General features: G+C 42.4%; 1 protein-coding gene across 4 annotated transcripts in view; it reads right to left on the minus strand.

The window, feature by feature from the left end:
• Nt5c3a (5'-nucleotidase, cytosolic IIIA) overlaps positions 1 to 16,723 on the minus strand; it is a 40,002-nt gene that overhangs the window by 8,989 nt on the left and 14,290 nt on the right. The window contains exons 1-4 of one of the 4 annotated variants that reach the window (XM_028861519.2): positions 10,796 to 10,859; positions 6,324 to 6,378; positions 2,528 to 2,626; positions 738 to 807 (exon numbers count right to left, since the gene is read on the minus strand). In XM_028861519.2, coding sequence (XP_028717352.1) covers positions 738 to 807; positions 2,528 to 2,626; positions 6,324 to 6,359 — 205 coding nt within the window. In that variant the 5' untranslated portion in view covers positions 6,360 to 6,378; positions 10,796 to 10,859. Of the gene's footprint in view, positions 1 to 737; positions 808 to 2,527; positions 2,627 to 6,323; positions 6,379 to 10,795; positions 10,860 to 16,723 lie in introns of those variants that run through there. The other 3 variants (XM_028861518.2, XM_028861521.2, XM_028861517.2) reach the window with 3 other exon arrangements.

Raw genomic sequence — 16,723 nt, forward strand, 5'->3', positions numbered from 1 at the left:
CCTGGCCAGAGCCCTACTACCGAGCTACATCCTTAACACAGAGTGCGCCTGCTGGTTTTCTGTCAACTCCAAACACAAGCTGGGGTCACCTGGGAAGAAGGAACCACAGTTGAGAAAATGCCTCCATCAGACTGGCCTGTGGGCAAGCCTGTGGCATTTCTTGATTGCTGGTTGATGTGGAAAGGGCCAGCTCACCATGGGTGGTTCCACCCCTGGCTGTGTAGGCTTTTTTGGAGCAAGCATCAGGAGAGCAAACTGGTAAACAACACTCCTCCAGAGTCTCTGCCTGAGTTCCTGCCTCTGGTTCCTGCCTGAGCCTGTCTTAGCATCCCTCCACACTGGACTGCAACTGCAAGCAAAATACCCTCCCCCCACCAAGTTGCTTTTGGTCACAGTGTTTACAATATCAATAGAAACCTAACAAACAACATTTGATAAATGTCACTTTTTAGGTTATCCCAAAATTTAAAACCTTTTCAGTTATTTCTTGGGTAATAAATAGACTATATAGTGAGAAATATTTTGAAGTCTTCATCCATTCCCTTTACTTCCAAAAGCATATATAAAAATAGCCATTCACCTAAGATGAATGAGAACCATTCCCCAAAACCTAACAAGAAAAAGCAAGTTTCTTCACTTTTAACATCAAAAAGAGAAAAGGAAAAATAAAAACCCCCAGTCATCTCATTGATAAGTATTTACCATTACATTCATTTACTTAAGAGTATCACACTTACTATGACATGTTGGACATCTTTTTCCATTGTAGGAAAACCTACTTAGTGTCATATCAAAGTCTGTTATTATCTGTGAGAAAAAGAAGGCAAAATATAAGTAAGTTCACCACAATCCTAAGCTCACTGTGCTAAGCAAATACACATCCTGGAGCCTTTCCACTGAGGTCCCTGGGAAGTTCCTCATCTAACCCTGCAACACACTGAGTTAAATGATTATATTTTTCAATTAAAAATTGTGTGTGTGTGTGTGTGTGTGTGTGTGTGAGAGAGAGAGAGAGAGAGAGAGAGAGAGAGAGAGAGAGAGAGAGAGAGAGAGCGAGCGAGAGCGAGAGCGAGAGAGAGCTCGTGCGCGCACACATCATGCTCTGGGGTGTGTGTATGTGTAGTGTGTGTGCACACCATGATCTGAGGTGTGTGTGAGTGTGTGTGCACACTATGCTCTAGGGTGTGTGTGTGTGTGTGTATAGAGGACATCTTCCAAGAGTCGGTTCTCGACTTCCCCCTTGCTGAGGTGGGGTCTCCTTTGTTTCTGCGGCCCTGATTTCACTCAAAGAGATAATAAATTAGCTGTTGGGCAGTTCAAATAGCAAAGGATTTCTTATAATGAAGTTGGACTAAATAACTTCTTCATTTATTTATTTGTTTATTTTTGTAAACCAGTGTTTTGCCTGCATGTATGTCTTTATGATGGTGTCCAATCCCCTGCAACTGGAGTTACTGACAGTTGTGAGCTGCCATATGGTGCTAGGAATTAAACCCAGGTCCTTTGGAAGAGCAGTCAGTGCTCTTAACCACTGAGCTATCTCTCCAGCCCCCCCTTCACATTTAGTCTGTAATTCTCTCCTTTCTGGGATGATACATGCTCATGATCTTGGGAGTTGGAAACAAACAAAAATGCAACAAACAACATCAAATCATAAAAATCCCAGACCAACAGTGAGAGAGAAATGTGTAAAACTCAACTGTGCCCTCATAAAGTTTCATTTTAATTTGACAATGACTCAGTTAATTAAAATATAGAATAACTTGAAACTATACTCTTTCACATGATTCCTGAAATGGCTTAACATCTGTGATTAGTATTAGTTACCTTAGAACTTAATACTAAAAAAAGGCCCAAGTGAGAGGTCTGGCCGAACTCAATGGGAGAATTAGTGCTTAGCTCCACAGGTCTTGGGTTTAATCTCCACCACGTTTGATCATGGCTCATGTGCTGTCTCTGTCTCAAGGCATTCTTTTTTGTTTTCAAATAGATTATTCCATGTATTTAGACCAACTCTAGATAACAGTTTTTAGATTTTACACTCCCAAAGTATAGGCAAAAACAGCAACAACAACAAAAATCCCATTACTAAGGTTTTGTCAAAACAGGAGATTAATAAGTTTGCTTCCCCCCTGCAGTTGCTAGGGACCGGACCCATGGCTTTATCCAGGCCCTGCCACACTCCATCGCTAACCCAGACAGATGAGTCTGCTTCAATTTTTCAATGTGGCTTAAAATTTCTACACAATATATTTTGATCATAATCTTCCACTTCCTTAGCTCTTCCTAGAACTTTCCCACCTCCATGCTTTTGTGCTCTTTCTCAACAAACAAAAATAAAAATAAAAACGAAGAAACTGAAATATCCAACCCAACCTGAATATGGAGTGTGTTTTATGTTGCCAACTACTTCTGGGTGGGGGCTGCCCTGGAGTATGGCGGACAGACCCAGAACCTTCCACTGGAGAGCACCGACCCCCCACCCCCACCCCCAGCAGCTATCAATGGTTTCAAAAGCGTAAGTCACCTGGAGTTTGGCAGCTCCTCCTTTAATGAGACCACAGATAATTTCTTCTACTCTTGTAGGGTTCTTGATGCGAACTGAGCTTTTCTGGAATTCTGGCATCTAAAAAGTGAATAGAAATGAACTACTTTCCTTCACTTTTCCCAATTCATTTGCTATCAAGAAGCTTGTATTAAAAAGTATAAAAATGCTGAGACATTATTTTTAAAAAAGTCACCATATAAAACTACCATTATTATATACACACACAAAAAAATTAAAACACATAACTAGTTTCCATGTAGAAAATTAAGATAAAATTACGAGCCAGGTGGTGGTGGCGCACACCTTTAATCCCAGCAGAGCCAGGCAGATCTCTGTGAGCTCAAGGCCAGCCTGGTCTACAAAGTGAGTTCCAGGACAGCCAGGGCTACACAAGGAAACCCTGTCTTGAAAAACAACAACAACAACAAAAAGCAAAATAAGCCCCTCCTCCCCAAAGGCCAGAACATTTCCCAAAGACTGGAAGATACCATCAGAGGCACACATGACAGGGAAAGGGAACTACATTTAGATACTGTTCATGAAATACCTACATTTAATTGGACTCCTCCCTCTCCCTTTTTTTGTAGGGGAAGGAAAGACACTGGGAATCAAGTCCAGGGATTCTCAAATGCATGAGTTCTACTCCATCTATAACCGTTACACACTTTAAAAGCCATATCTTAAAACACTGATAGGATCACCTGCAATGCACCAGATCTTGGCACTTTTAACTTAACAAGACCTCATTCGTCTTAAGGAGGGGGAGATGGCTAAGTCCATAACGTACTTGCTGCACTTTATGAGCTGGGATCCCTGGGTGTGTTCATTAGCAAGTCCAATAGCTTCAGATTTAGTGAGGAGCAATAGAGGATGGTATCCAATGGTGATCTCTGGCCTCCACATGTACCAGCACACCAAGACCACACCCTCAAGCCCCAGTGGATTAAGTTTTAATGAGACAAGAGTTAATTGGCACGTATCTTTCTTTCTTTATTCACCCTGACATTTACAGAATAAATACTGTGTGTTTACTTTTCGAAACACACTCCTGCTAGAGACTAGATGTGATGTGGACCGATACTTTCCTGCTGAGTATGAAGGACCACTGCTGCTTTAGAGGACCCCTTCTGCAGCTCCCTTACAAAAACCTCAGCTGAGAAGAGCATGTACTTGATTCAATAGCTAAACCCATTGGAGCTGGTGAAATGGCTCAGTGGTTAAGAATGCTTGCTCCTTTTGCAGAGGACCTGTGTTCCAGCAGCCATGCTGGATGGCTCACAACTGTTTGTAACGCCTCCTTCAGGGGATTTAAACCCTCTTCTGGCCTCTGTACCTGTACTTACATGCAAGTACTCCTTCTCCTACATACACATAATTAATTTTTAAAAAATCTTTAAAAACACCGTAACTCATTACAGGGAGAGTAAACAAAGGATTATGTTGCCACAATATTTTCACCAAGAAAATGGAGCATTTTATTTTATACTCAATATAAATCAAGCAAGTCATGCTCTCAAGGTTCAGCTAACAAGAATAGCAGTGTTTCATATCTTTAATCCCACAGCACTTGGGAGGCAGAGGCAGTTGGATCTCTGACTTCAAGGCTAACCTGGTCTACAGACCAAGTTCCAGGGCAGTCAGGGCTACACAGAGAAACTCTTGTTTCAAAACCAACCAAACAAAAAAATATTAACTAAGACCACTTAGTGGCGCCCATCAACCACCCTGATTCTATCAGGTCTTCACCTACGTTTTACATTTGGTATATTATAAAACGTTTTTCTTTTTTAAAAATCATCAATTATGATAATTGCTAGCCTCTTATTTATTTTCAGTAACAAGCGAATTGAAAACTCAAATTGCTTTAGAACTTTTTTTTCTTAACCATTACACATCAAAGAGAAGCAATGGCTGGGGGGCATCATCCTTGCTGGTGACGGAGGAGAAACAACCATTCATTTCAAGAAGGCAATCAGGGAGCAGCCAAGTGACTCTGGAGGAATGGACTGGTTACGACAAAAAAAAAAAAAAAAAAAAAACTGAAAAAAAAAAAAAAAAAAAAAAAACCCTTTCGAGAACAGAGAAGGGTGGACGATGCAGGTGGGAGAAATACAGAGGCTGCGGCTCATGGGTAGAGTCCTAACCTAACATCTACAAAACCCTGGGTTCAATCCCAGCAAAAGAAAGGCAGAAACACAAGCAGACAAAGTCATCTATAGATACACCCCACTCTGGCTGAAACACACAGTTTAACCGATGTCTATTGAATCAAACGTTACAGGGTTCACGGAAGTGTACATTTTGTGGTATTGTGTACTAGTTAAAGAATAAAAGAGCGTTTACTCATTTATTTTCTTTTGATTATTCTTTTAAAGACAAGGATCTCCTGTCTAGCCCTGGCTGGCCTGGCACACCCTGTGTAGCCCGTAAGCTGGCGTTGAATTTGTGGCGACCCTCTTGGGTCAGCCTCCAGGAAACTGGGATTACAAACAGGCACATGCTACCACGACTGGCTCCAAGGAGCTGTGTCATGGGGACTGTGGAAAGCTGATGGTATGTTTTCCCCAATGTACTGACATATGTCCCTTCCATGGCCTCAGTACCACTGCATACAGAAGACAGCTGCTTCCCGGGCATTTTCAGGAACCTCACACACCTTTTGTCATGCATAAAGTTGGTAGTTTCACACCATTTATTTACACCATCGTTTTTTACATAACAGTCTCACTAGCCCAGTTGGCTTCAAACTAATTATGTAGCCAAGATGACCTTGAATTCTTGATCTACCTGTTTCCACCTGGCCGGCAATGGGACTACAAGTGTAGACCACGTTTGGGTTTTATGTGGTGTTGGGGACTGAACTGAGAGCTTCCAACTGACCTACATGCCCAGCCATTTTGCCACCTTTCTTTTTCTTAAATTCTGTTTTAAGTCTGCTTGGCCTCCCTGCCTGACTCCATCCATCTATCCATCCATCCATTTCTCCATATAGTCGTGTGTGTGTGTGTGTGTGTGTGTGTGTGTGTGTGTGTGTGTGTGTGTGTTAGAGGACAACTTTTAGGAGTCAGTTCTCTCCTTACACTGTCATGCTTGGTGGCAAAAGCCCTTACCCACTGAGCCTTTTCACTAGTCCTGAATGTCTGTCACTTTAAACTACACTTAGAATACTTCATTCTGCATGGATTACACAGGAGAGTGCCAAGGAATACAGAAAAGAATGGGAATCCAGCTGAGGTAGAGCATGCCTATAATCTCTGCCTCAGGAGCCAGAAGCAGAACCAGGGGTTCAAGCTCATCACTAGCTACAAAGTGACTTCAACTAGTCTGAGTCACAGAGACCCAGTCTCAAAGAACAAAATCCAAACCACACATGCAAAAGACAGGAAGGGAATAGGCATATGTAATGCATTGTAATGTAATCTCAACATTACCCTCGAAGGGCTGAGACAGGAGGATCTCACACCCCTGACATACAAGCACAACGAGACTTCATGTTCAAAAAAAGTAAAAACAAAACAACAGCCACAGCAAACTCACCAGAACCTAGCCATCATTTTATGTTAAGAACTACAAAATGTATTACATTTCAAGCATAATAATTTCAAAGATATTTGAGAATCAATTCAGTAGGTACTTGAGATTTTATCATTTGTGTGCCAAGCATCATGAAGAAAGTCCTGTATAAAACTCCAGTCCCACAACTGTATAGTTAAGGAGGAAAAATTGGAGAAGATTCACCGTTCACAAGTGGAGCTGCAAGTACTCACATACCCACCATTTTCAAATGGACGGCAGACTCCTGATTAGTCATTTCTTGGTTATCCAGTCTTCTGGATTTCCCCAGGTGATGTCACAGCAAGAGAGGGGGAAAAAAGGTACACGTGACACACTTACATTTGAGGCTCTTAATGTATGCTAAGGACATATGAAGATGGTATTTTAGTATGATTTAAATACCAAGGAATTGCAGGCTGCTTGCTCAGCAAAGGATTTCCTCTATTAAGTAAAATTTCTTCTAAGAACTAAAGTAGTACTAATAAGTTTGAATAAAGAGGTAAAATGGACTACACATTTACTACAAGACTTGTTAAAAAAACAAAAACAAAAACAAGACAGGGTCTCCTTCTGTAGCCTAGGCTTGCCTTGAACTCCTGGGTAACCTCCTGCCTCAACCTCCTTCTGTTGTGGAATTATTGGTGTGAACCACCATGTTTGGCTGTTGTGGATATCGCTCTGTATAAATAAAACACTGATTGGGCAGTAGCCAGACAGAAAGTATAGGCGGGACTAACAGAGAGGAGAATTGAGGGAACAGGAAGGCAGAGGGGAGACACTGTCAGCTGCCGCCATGACAAACAGCATGTGAAGATGCCGGTAAGCCATGAGCCACCTGGCAAGGTACAGATTTATAGAAATGGGTTAATTTAAGATATAAGAAGAGTTAACAAGAAGCCTGCCATGGCCATACAGTTTTTAAATAATATAAGCGTCTGTGTGTTTATTTTATAAGTCAGACTGCCGGGGTTTCACAAACCTGAAGAAAAAACTTCAACTACATTTGGCTTTGCAAGTATATATTATCAACACTTATTGTACACAAAGGGTAAGTAAAGTGTGTTGATAGGGCCAAATCTACATAGGAATTAAAAGAAGAAACATAATATACAAAAGTATTTTTCCAAGAGCTATTTATTTATGTATTTATTCACCCACTGCGTCTATTTAGTGTTGCCCAAATGTGCATGTGCATGAGGTCACCCACTGGAGTATGGGAGCCACCAGTGGTCAAGTGTGTATGTGCATGAGGTCACCCACTGGAGTGTGGGAGCCACCAGTGGTCAAGTGTGTATGTGCATGAGGTTACCCACTGGAGTGTGGGAGCTACCAGTGGTCAAGTGTGTATGTGCATGAGGTCACCCACTGGAGTGTGGGAGCCACCAGTGGTCAAGTGTGTATGTGCATGAGGTCACCCACTGGAGTGTGGGAGTCATCAGTGGTCAAGTGTGTATGTGCATGAGGTCACCCACTGGAGTGTGGGAGCCACCAGTGGTCAAGTGTGCATGTGCATGAGGTCACCCACTGGAGTGTGGGAGCTACCAGTGGTCAAGTGTGTATGTGCATGAGGTCACCCACTGGAGTGTGGGAGTCACCAGTGGTCAAGTGTGTATGTGCATGAGGTCACCCACTGGAGTGTGGGAGCCCCCAGTGGTCAAGTGTCTGGGGAAAAGTGACCTCCTCCAGCAGCCATCAACTGTAAATGGTTCCTCAGCTAGGTGAGTTTGAGGAAGCCCTTCCCTCTCCACACTCAATTTTCTTACGTTAAAATTTTTTCTGTGTGTATAAGTCTGTGTTGTGTTTGCACTTAGCATAGTGTCTGGGACAAAGTCAGAACACGTGTCTATCAAATGAAATGAGCATTTTTCTAGGAGGCTGCTGGGTAAATTTTATATCCACTAAATCAAAAGAAAATACCTTATAATTATTCTGGTTTTGTCCTATAGTACAAATCTTAGAGAAGATTACTAATTTCCCCCACAATGACTTTAATTTTACCTTACTCCAGGTAAGCAAAAATTTAATGGTCAAAACCCTGTTTTAAAAGAGCTACTGAAGAGCTGGAGATGTAGCTCAGTGGTAGAGGACTTGCCTAGAATGTAGTCCTGGACTTCATCTTCAGCATGACATAAAACTAGAAATCAATAAAGATTAAGAAAAAAAGCCAGTGGGAGCTGGAGACATCTCAGCCATTAAGAATGTGCACTACTCCTGCAAAGGACAGAGTTCCATGTCCAGCACCCACATCAGACCCTTCCCAACTGACTGACAGATAGGGCTGATCGTCCAGTGGCAATCCTCCTGCCTTCTTGTTTCAAATGCTGGGATTACAGGCAAACAACCATACACTCAGCAGCTGCTGGCTTTTAGTACGTCACATATGCTCTGCTAAGGTCAACCCAGGAGCTTTCCTTCTTCTGAGTGCTCACCAATGTGACCAAATTTAACCTCCACTCACTGAAGTAAACCCGTGTGAATGGGATCCTGCAGTGCCCACACATGTCTTGAGACCTGTATTGTTATAGAAGTGTAAACACACACAGAAAGACATAGTGTCAGCATTCTGGGACTCGCTGAAAGAAGAGACCGAGTATCAGGGCAGAGTATTTTTAACCAGCAGTGTTGTAAGCCTACACCTGGTACATATAAAGTTCCAGCTTGTTCTGCCAACGGTCATCTGTGGCAGACGCCTCAAGAGAAGAGCTGCTGGAAAACACAGCCGGTGCAGAAGACACACTCAAAAATAGAAAGCTCTACCCTTGAACTATGAACTCTCTTTGAAGGAAGTTATAAAGTCTTTAAATTTGGAACCTTGAAATATGAACTAGAAAAATTTGCAAACCAGAAAACAATTACTTTGTGTACTTTCAGTATGAACTTAAGGTTTCTAAGGTCGTTAACACAGGAATGTGTAGAACAAGGCTAAAGAATGAAGCAAGAGGTAAGAACTTCACTTAAATTTGTTATGTAAGAATTTTAGTTACCGTAAAGGCTATAGTTTTTAAAAATCAATAAAATGGGCAATCTGTCTACAATAGCAATTTATTTGGTTTAAAAGAGACTTTAAAGTATCTTAGTGTAAACTGCATATCTTTAAAGGCTTGTTGCACTCTGTCTCATAGGAAAGTAGAAAAAATAAATTGATTAACATGACTTTTAAATAGTGACTCTTTAGTTTTGATGTTTGCGGAAACATGAAAATTACAATGATAAGGTAATGAAATTTTACATGGTACACCGTGTTGTGTCTCTTACCTGAGAAAATGTACATCTTATTATATATAATAAGGAAAGGGCTCCTGCAACAGTATTAACTGTCCCTGGTAAATTCATTGTTTTTTATTGCACCTCTCTCAACTAACCAATATTATTTGTCTTAAGTTCAGTATATTAAGACATCAAATTTTGAGGGTGATTATCATGGAAATATAAACTATAAATTCACTTTTAATGGAAGATTGTAGGAATTTCCTTGTTGCATTTAAATAATTCTCTCTCTACAGAAATAAACATACACAGACTGGAAAGTGAAACACTCTCGACACAGACAATAAACAAAACTGAAACTGAGCAGCTGAAGGTGTAGGAGGAAACAGGAAAAATAATTCAGAGACTGTCTATTTCAGGATGGGCAATTTATGCCAATTTCCTTAAATGAGAAAATGCAGTCCAGATTTTAGGGATAATTGTGAAAACAAATAGTTTGTAAGCTCAGAATGTAGTCCTCCAGCTCAACACCTATGGTTCTAAAACCCAACAGTATTTTTCAAGAGAGTAAACTATGGCCCACAGAAATCATGCTGCTGACCCCAAACATACTTTGACTTCTTCCTGTCCTGTTCTTTCTCCTAGATGACAGCACCCAGCAAGACTAAGCAAGCTGCTCACACACAGTCTGTTGCATGGTCGACTTTTAAGAAGCTATACAAAACCTGGAAAACTTAATTATTTAAATGTAATGCAGAGCCAGGTATGGTGGCACCTCCTTGCAGGAAGCACTTAGGAGGTTAGAGGCCAACACAGACTATATCATAAGACCTTACCTCAAAAGAAATCTGACACAGCCGCAAGTATTCCAGAGCTTACTGTGGTATGCATGTTCTGTTTTAAGGATATGTGTTGGAGGTTCTGAGTTTCCAACCTAAGACTTATACATGTTAGGCAAAAGGTCTACCATAGAGTTACATCCCCAGTCCTACCATGTCTGAATCTTAATTTTAAATATGCTAGTTGTTACATTAGAAATCTAGCCTTTATCAATTCATAAAATATACCAGTATAACTACAGTCTATAATGTCCTGGGTAAGGCTCACAGGCATAAAAATTAATCTTTATTACCAGCCATTACAAACTCACGTGACTCTGTGCAAAATTAAGTCACATAGCAACGGAACATGTTACCCTTGACTTCCAAAAGTACTTTGCTTTTGCCTAACATCCACATGTCTAAATATAAAACGTTTAGAATCAGAGTGTAAAATTTAGTTATTGAGCCTAAGACATCTGAAAGTTTTACACACTTAGACCTTTGCAAACTACAAAGAATTTTACATTTCGCTGCATTTTAGTCTACTTTTACTTCCTACTCTGAACATTTACATGGCCCAAGTTTCAATAAGAGACAGAACCAGACGAGAACCACGACCAGTTAAATACCAGAACTCATGTCTTCAGGAACAGTGAGCACTTACTCTGAAGGTAACCGGACACGCTACGGCAGCACCAGCAAAAGAAAATTCTTCCTGTCTGAGAAGCACTAATATAGCACAAGGTGCATGGGAGGGCGGCTCCCAGAGCCTTGACTAAGCCTTATGCAAACAGTCTTGTGACGCAAGCGGAACCCTGCCTCACTCTGCTATGGGTGACAGGCTCGCTGGCTCGCAGCTTGATACCATTCAGTTTACAGAACATAACTAGCTGGGCAAACACGCCGGCTGAGAGCTGCGAGCTCTGCAACCCAAGGAGGAACGGCTCTGTGTCACTCTTCAGCCGCCCCTTCCCTGTCTCTGACTGCACTGCACCGTGGTGTGTGCACTCATCTGGTGGATGCTCTACTCAAGACAAAGTGGAACGAGGGAGTCTGGCCGCTGGAGACAGGGAGGGGGATAAGAGGCCAGGGAAGGGGGATTAGAGGCCGGTGCTCAGTTTGGCAGAGTTCCAGCTTTTAAATGAAAACAGTTCTGAGGGTGGTGTGCTGTGGTGATGGGACACAGCAACGGACATGCATTCGGTGTCACCAAACTGTATCCTTAAGTGTGACTAAAATGGTACCTTTCACATTATACATATTTTACTCCAGTGGGATTTAAGGTGGCTTTTATATTTTCTTTATATCTTCCAGGAATTTTTGGTCAATTTTAATAAAACCAGGCCACAACTATGAAACTCTTATAAAACTGGAAAATACAGGTATAACAGTGTGTACTTGTAGTCTCAGCTACTAAGGATCTGAGGCAGGAAAATCGCCGAGTCTCTGTGGGTCAGCCTGGGGAACACAACATGAGAGTTTTTGTTGTTGTTATTAAAAAGGGGGCTAAAGAGATAAAATGTTTTTCCTTTAAAACCAAAACCAGTCTGGTTTTTTAACTGAGCAGCAGGATGGCAATATGCTAATGCTGTGCCAGGGCCTGCTAGATAAGGTAGAACACGGGCTGTGGGGAGCTTTATCATCAGGAACATGGTTAAGCTGTATACATGTAAATATTTTTTTCTATCAGCTCGCTCTACTGTGCTCAGAGACAGTGAATGCCAGGCTGTATTTTAGTAATGAAACTTTGTGAAATAGTAAGTTCTTTTTTTTTTAGAGAAAGGATCTCAATTATGTTGTTGCTCAGGCTGGGCTCAAGCTCCCGGGTCCAGGTGATCTTCACGCCTCCTCTGCCTCCAGAGTGGCGGGAACTGTCCACTACAAGTCCCCAGTTCCACAAGAGTCCTTGGACTGCCTTGGGGAGGGACAGGGACGGGGACGGGGACGGGGACGGGGGGGGGGGAGGGGACGACGACAGGTGGGGAATTACAGGGTCCCACTACATACCACTGGCTGCCCTGACAATTGCTATGTAGAAACTTGCTATGTTTGGCCTCGGACTCAGAGACATCCCACCCCCACCCAGCTGCTGTGTGCATATTCACATGCGTGGTGGTGGTGGGGGGGCTTGTGTAGCCCAGAGGTCATCTTCAGATGTCCTCAATTGCTCTCCTCCTTACTACTGAGACAGACTCTCTCACTTAAACCCAGAGCCTGACTATTCAGCGAGGTGAGCTAGCCAGCTTGACCTGGGCATCCCTGTTATCTGCCTCCTCGGTACTGGGATTACAGGTAGGTCACCAAAACTGCTTGGCATTTCCATGGGTGCTGGGAATCCTAAATCCAGTCTTATGTGGCAAGGGCTTCACCCAATGAGCCATCTCTCTAGCCCCAGGCACTGCTATCTCACTGTAATAAGATTTAATAAGGTTCATTAACAACACATTTCTCCAAGAGGAAGACCTATTATATCTAATTAGTGATGGGAATTCAAGGACAGCAAACAAACAAACAAACAAAAAAACCCGCTAACTACTCTACCCTAATGATTACCTCCTTTAACAGAGGACTTTGGGAGTTACACCTCCATACCTTCTTAGACAAATATTTTGAAATATTCCTGAAAGCTGTAGATAGAAACATTCCTTCCACATACCACTTGGTGTCTAGTAACTGATCTCAAGGAAATATGGTTGTGCACAAAGACACAGTTGAAAAAATACAGACTAAGACCTAGTTGATTCTTAAGACAGGAGAGAGGCAGGCTCAGTGACACACGCCTGCGATCCAGCACTTGGGAGGGAGAGGCAAGAGGATTAGGAATTCAAGGTCATCTTCTTCTGGAGCTGGAGGCCAGCCTAGGCTCCATGAGATACAGTCTCAAAAACAAAACAAAACATGGAACCGTAACAAAACATGAAAGTCCAAAACACAGGCCAGGTAAGGGACAGGGCTGTGGCTGGGAAGCAGAGTCTGTTGAGCATGTACAGAGCCCTGGGCTCTGGTCCCAGTACCACAAACACATCAAGACAGCACCAGCAGTGAATGCACGCTGACACACACATGAAACACAGATGTATAAAGCTCTTAGAAATGACCATCCTGGATGTGGTGCTTCAAGCCTATAGTCCTGGCACTCAGGAGGAAGGAGCAGGAGGGTCACTGTTCTAGGCCATTCGATGCAACACAGTAAGACCCTGTCTTAGAAATAATAAGACAAAATACTGTAAGTAGCCACAATTTACCAGCTTCTGTGTGAGTGTGGCTGAGTACACAGGGTGATCACACAGAATACTTGAGGCCCTGGTCTGATTCCAAGAAGTGAAAAAATAAGTAACTAAATGACATGAATAAATAAACAATTTTACAAAATTCTAAGTGTGTGGACATCCTTCATTCAATATCCCTGCCACCCTGCCTATCATATGCCACTATCCTTCATTTCCTAAGTGAGTTAAGGCATGCAGCTGCTAAGGAGCAGCAACAGATTCAGTATGGGAAGCACAGAAAGTCTAAAATAGGACCCATGATAGCACCCACGGCAGCACCAGCAGCCCACTTTTATAGCCTGAGTTTTAGAAAAGAAATGATTTCCTTGAGAAATAAATGGTGTGTTTAAAAGTGAGAGTCAGCAGCAAATAGCATCAATCTTGTCCATAATTAGAAAAGTTGAAATGCATCCCGACAAATAACAAAGCAAGACCTGTGTTGGGAGCCAGGGGCCCACAACACACCCAGGAGCAGCAGAATTGTCTCAAGCTCCAGCCACAAAGGCTACATAGCACAAAACCTTGTCTAAAACATAGGAATAAAAACCCCTCCTTGAGGAGCTTAGACTTAACGAAGACCGAGTATACATCTGTTGAGGGCTTCTGCATGGCCAGTCCTGAAGCATGCAAATGACCTTGACAAGCACTCTAATCCAATCAGGTTAGCCGGAGAGAACTCCATACACCTCCCCTTCTTCACAGTGAAGCAATACGGAATCCAGAGAAACTAAGATATTTATTACCTTTATGTCATTTTGGCCTTTTTTGGTCTTACTGGTCTTTTTCTCGTTTGTTTTGATTTTTTTTGGTTGTCTTGTTTTTTGTTTAAAGATAGAGAGAAGTAGAGAGAGGGACAGAGGGAGAGCATGGATGAGAATGATAAGAACCAAGTTGAGTGGGTAGGAAGTACAGAGGGTCTGAGAGGAGTTGGTGGAGAGCAGTGATCGAAATGTATTGTATGGAAAATTTTAATTGAAAACAAACAATTTTGGCCACTGGGGATGTAATTCATCAGCCTAGCATCCATGAAGCCCTGAGTTTGAACCTCAGAACCACAAAACAAGCAACACAAACCCGGTTTCGTCTAAATAGCTTTTCCAGTGTTTTCTGAGAAGGCTGGAAAGAAGCTGGAAGCCACAGAGGTGGCTCTTCAGCAGTGGAGTGGACTTTCATCTCTGCACTGTTACTGGCCTGGCCGAAACCACCCATACCCCTCCTAATGGCAAGTACTACCTCAGGAATTCAGATGCCAAAGGGCAGAGGTTTCTACACAGGACAGGACTTAACTGTCTGCCAGGTTTTTTTCTCACACTCTGAACCAGTAACAGGATGTTTATCTTACTAGCAAGTATGGTTATCTTTATCAACGGAGAAAGCGAAATCCATTTGTGTGTTTGAGTAACTACTCAGAGCCTTTAGCCTGTCAAATTATTTAACTGAATCAAAACCAAAACCATTACTTCATAGTTTGCTACTAAAAAGTTTCTTAGGACTTGGTCAGCAAATACAAGGACCAGAGTTCAGTCCCTAGAACTTCCATTTCAAAAAGCTGGGTATGGTGACACATACTTGTAATCTCAAGAACTTAGTGACCAGCCAGCCTAGCCTACTTGGTAAACTGGTTGGTGGATTATGGTGTGCACACAGAGGAGAGGAGGGGAGGGGAGGGGAGGGGAGGGGAGGGGAGGGGAGGGGAGGGGAGGGGAGGGGAGGGGAAGGGAGTCTACAGACTCCATCTCAAGAGATTACAACCTTCCCCCAAATCTCAACTAAGTGGCTTCAGATTTCAATCTTCCTTTGATAAGTTCAAACACAGTCTTTAACACTTTACATCTTTTCTCTTAGTTAAAAAGCTTTCTATGCTTCCTGCTAAATGCACCATGTCCTGGTCTTTCAAGATTTGCATCTTTCAAAATGTTGTCTCCATTTTAGTGCAGCTAAATTCTGCCTGACACAGAAGCAAATGAAAACGTTTTTATATCTTGGACTTTCCACAGCACAGTTCGGACTCTGCTGAGAAGAAACACTGCTGCTACAGATTGCTATTTTGTACAGGGCATGTTAAGTAAAAACGTGAGGTAAGCTGTTCCTATTGGTGCACTGTTGAGGGATATTTGTACGCTGTGAAGAGGGACTGCTGTGATTGGCGTAATAAAAAGCTGAATGGCCAATAGCTAGGCAGGAGAGACAGGCAGAACTTCCGGGCAGAGAGAGGAAGGGGATAATAGAGGCGAAGAACAAGTCAGACACACAGAGAGGGAGAGAGGTAAAAGCCACGTGGTAGAATGTAGATTAATAAAAATATGGGTTAACTTAAGTTATAAGAGCCAGTGGGACAAGCCGAAGCTAAGGCCGAGCTTCCATAATTAATCGTAAGTCTCCCTGTCGTTATTTGCGGGCTGGCTGTCCCCAAGAGAAAGCATACTTCAGGGTATCCTATCTGACATACCTGAATGGAGAACACAAAGACAACTCACCGCACAGCAAGATGTTCACACCTAACAACGGCAACAACACAGAACAAGCATGGCTAACTGGTTATGGGTGCAGCTTAGTGGAAACACATGTGCTTCAGTTAGTTAGCAGGAGGCCCTGGGAAGATCCCTCACACAAAAAAAGACAATTTAAGCCTGCAATGGAGGCTGAGACAGAAGGATCACTAAATTTAGTACAGGTTAGCTTGGGCTACACAGGGAGATTGTCACAAGAAAAACAAAATAAAAATTAAAAAAGCACAAGAAGATGGAACACAACTAATTCCACTTACAGATTCTAAAGTCTTCGATGCTCTAGCTAGAAACTAAACTGAACGCTCTAACAGCCAATACAAGCCAGATCAAATATCGTTAAGTGATCAGAGATGAAGGGTGGGATCGCAGGTGATTTTCTTGCATTATTTTCTGTGGTGATTTTGTCACTAACATTACCTGGAAACAGCAATTACCTGAGTTTCAGGCAGCCGGACTCAGCCGAAGTCAAAGACAGGTATGCTAATAATTAGAGCTAGATGTACTCAGTTAGGTAGATAATGCAGTATGTGCTTGATGCTAAGTCCATGCTGTCAACCCAAAGAGACTGAGCTGCTCCTTCTAGGGCTTTCCAGTCCAGTGCATTGTAGTCTCCCTTTTCTTTCTGTCTTCTATTCACTCCCTTCCTTTGTTCTTTCATTTTTTCTTTTCTTTTTTCATTTTACAGACAGGGTTTTGCTATGCAGGTGCAGGCCTTGAATTTACCACCCACCTTTCTTAGCCTTGGGAGCAGGGATTATGGTGTGCCCTGTATCATACCTGACTTTTTTTTTTTTCTTCTAATGCTAACTAACG

Source organism: Peromyscus leucopus, chromosome 3 (assembly GCF_004664715.2).
Source record: "Peromyscus leucopus breed LL Stock chromosome 3, UCI_PerLeu_2.1, whole genome shotgun sequence".
NCBI classification, from domain to species: Eukaryota; Metazoa; Chordata; class Mammalia; order Rodentia; family Cricetidae; genus Peromyscus; species Peromyscus leucopus.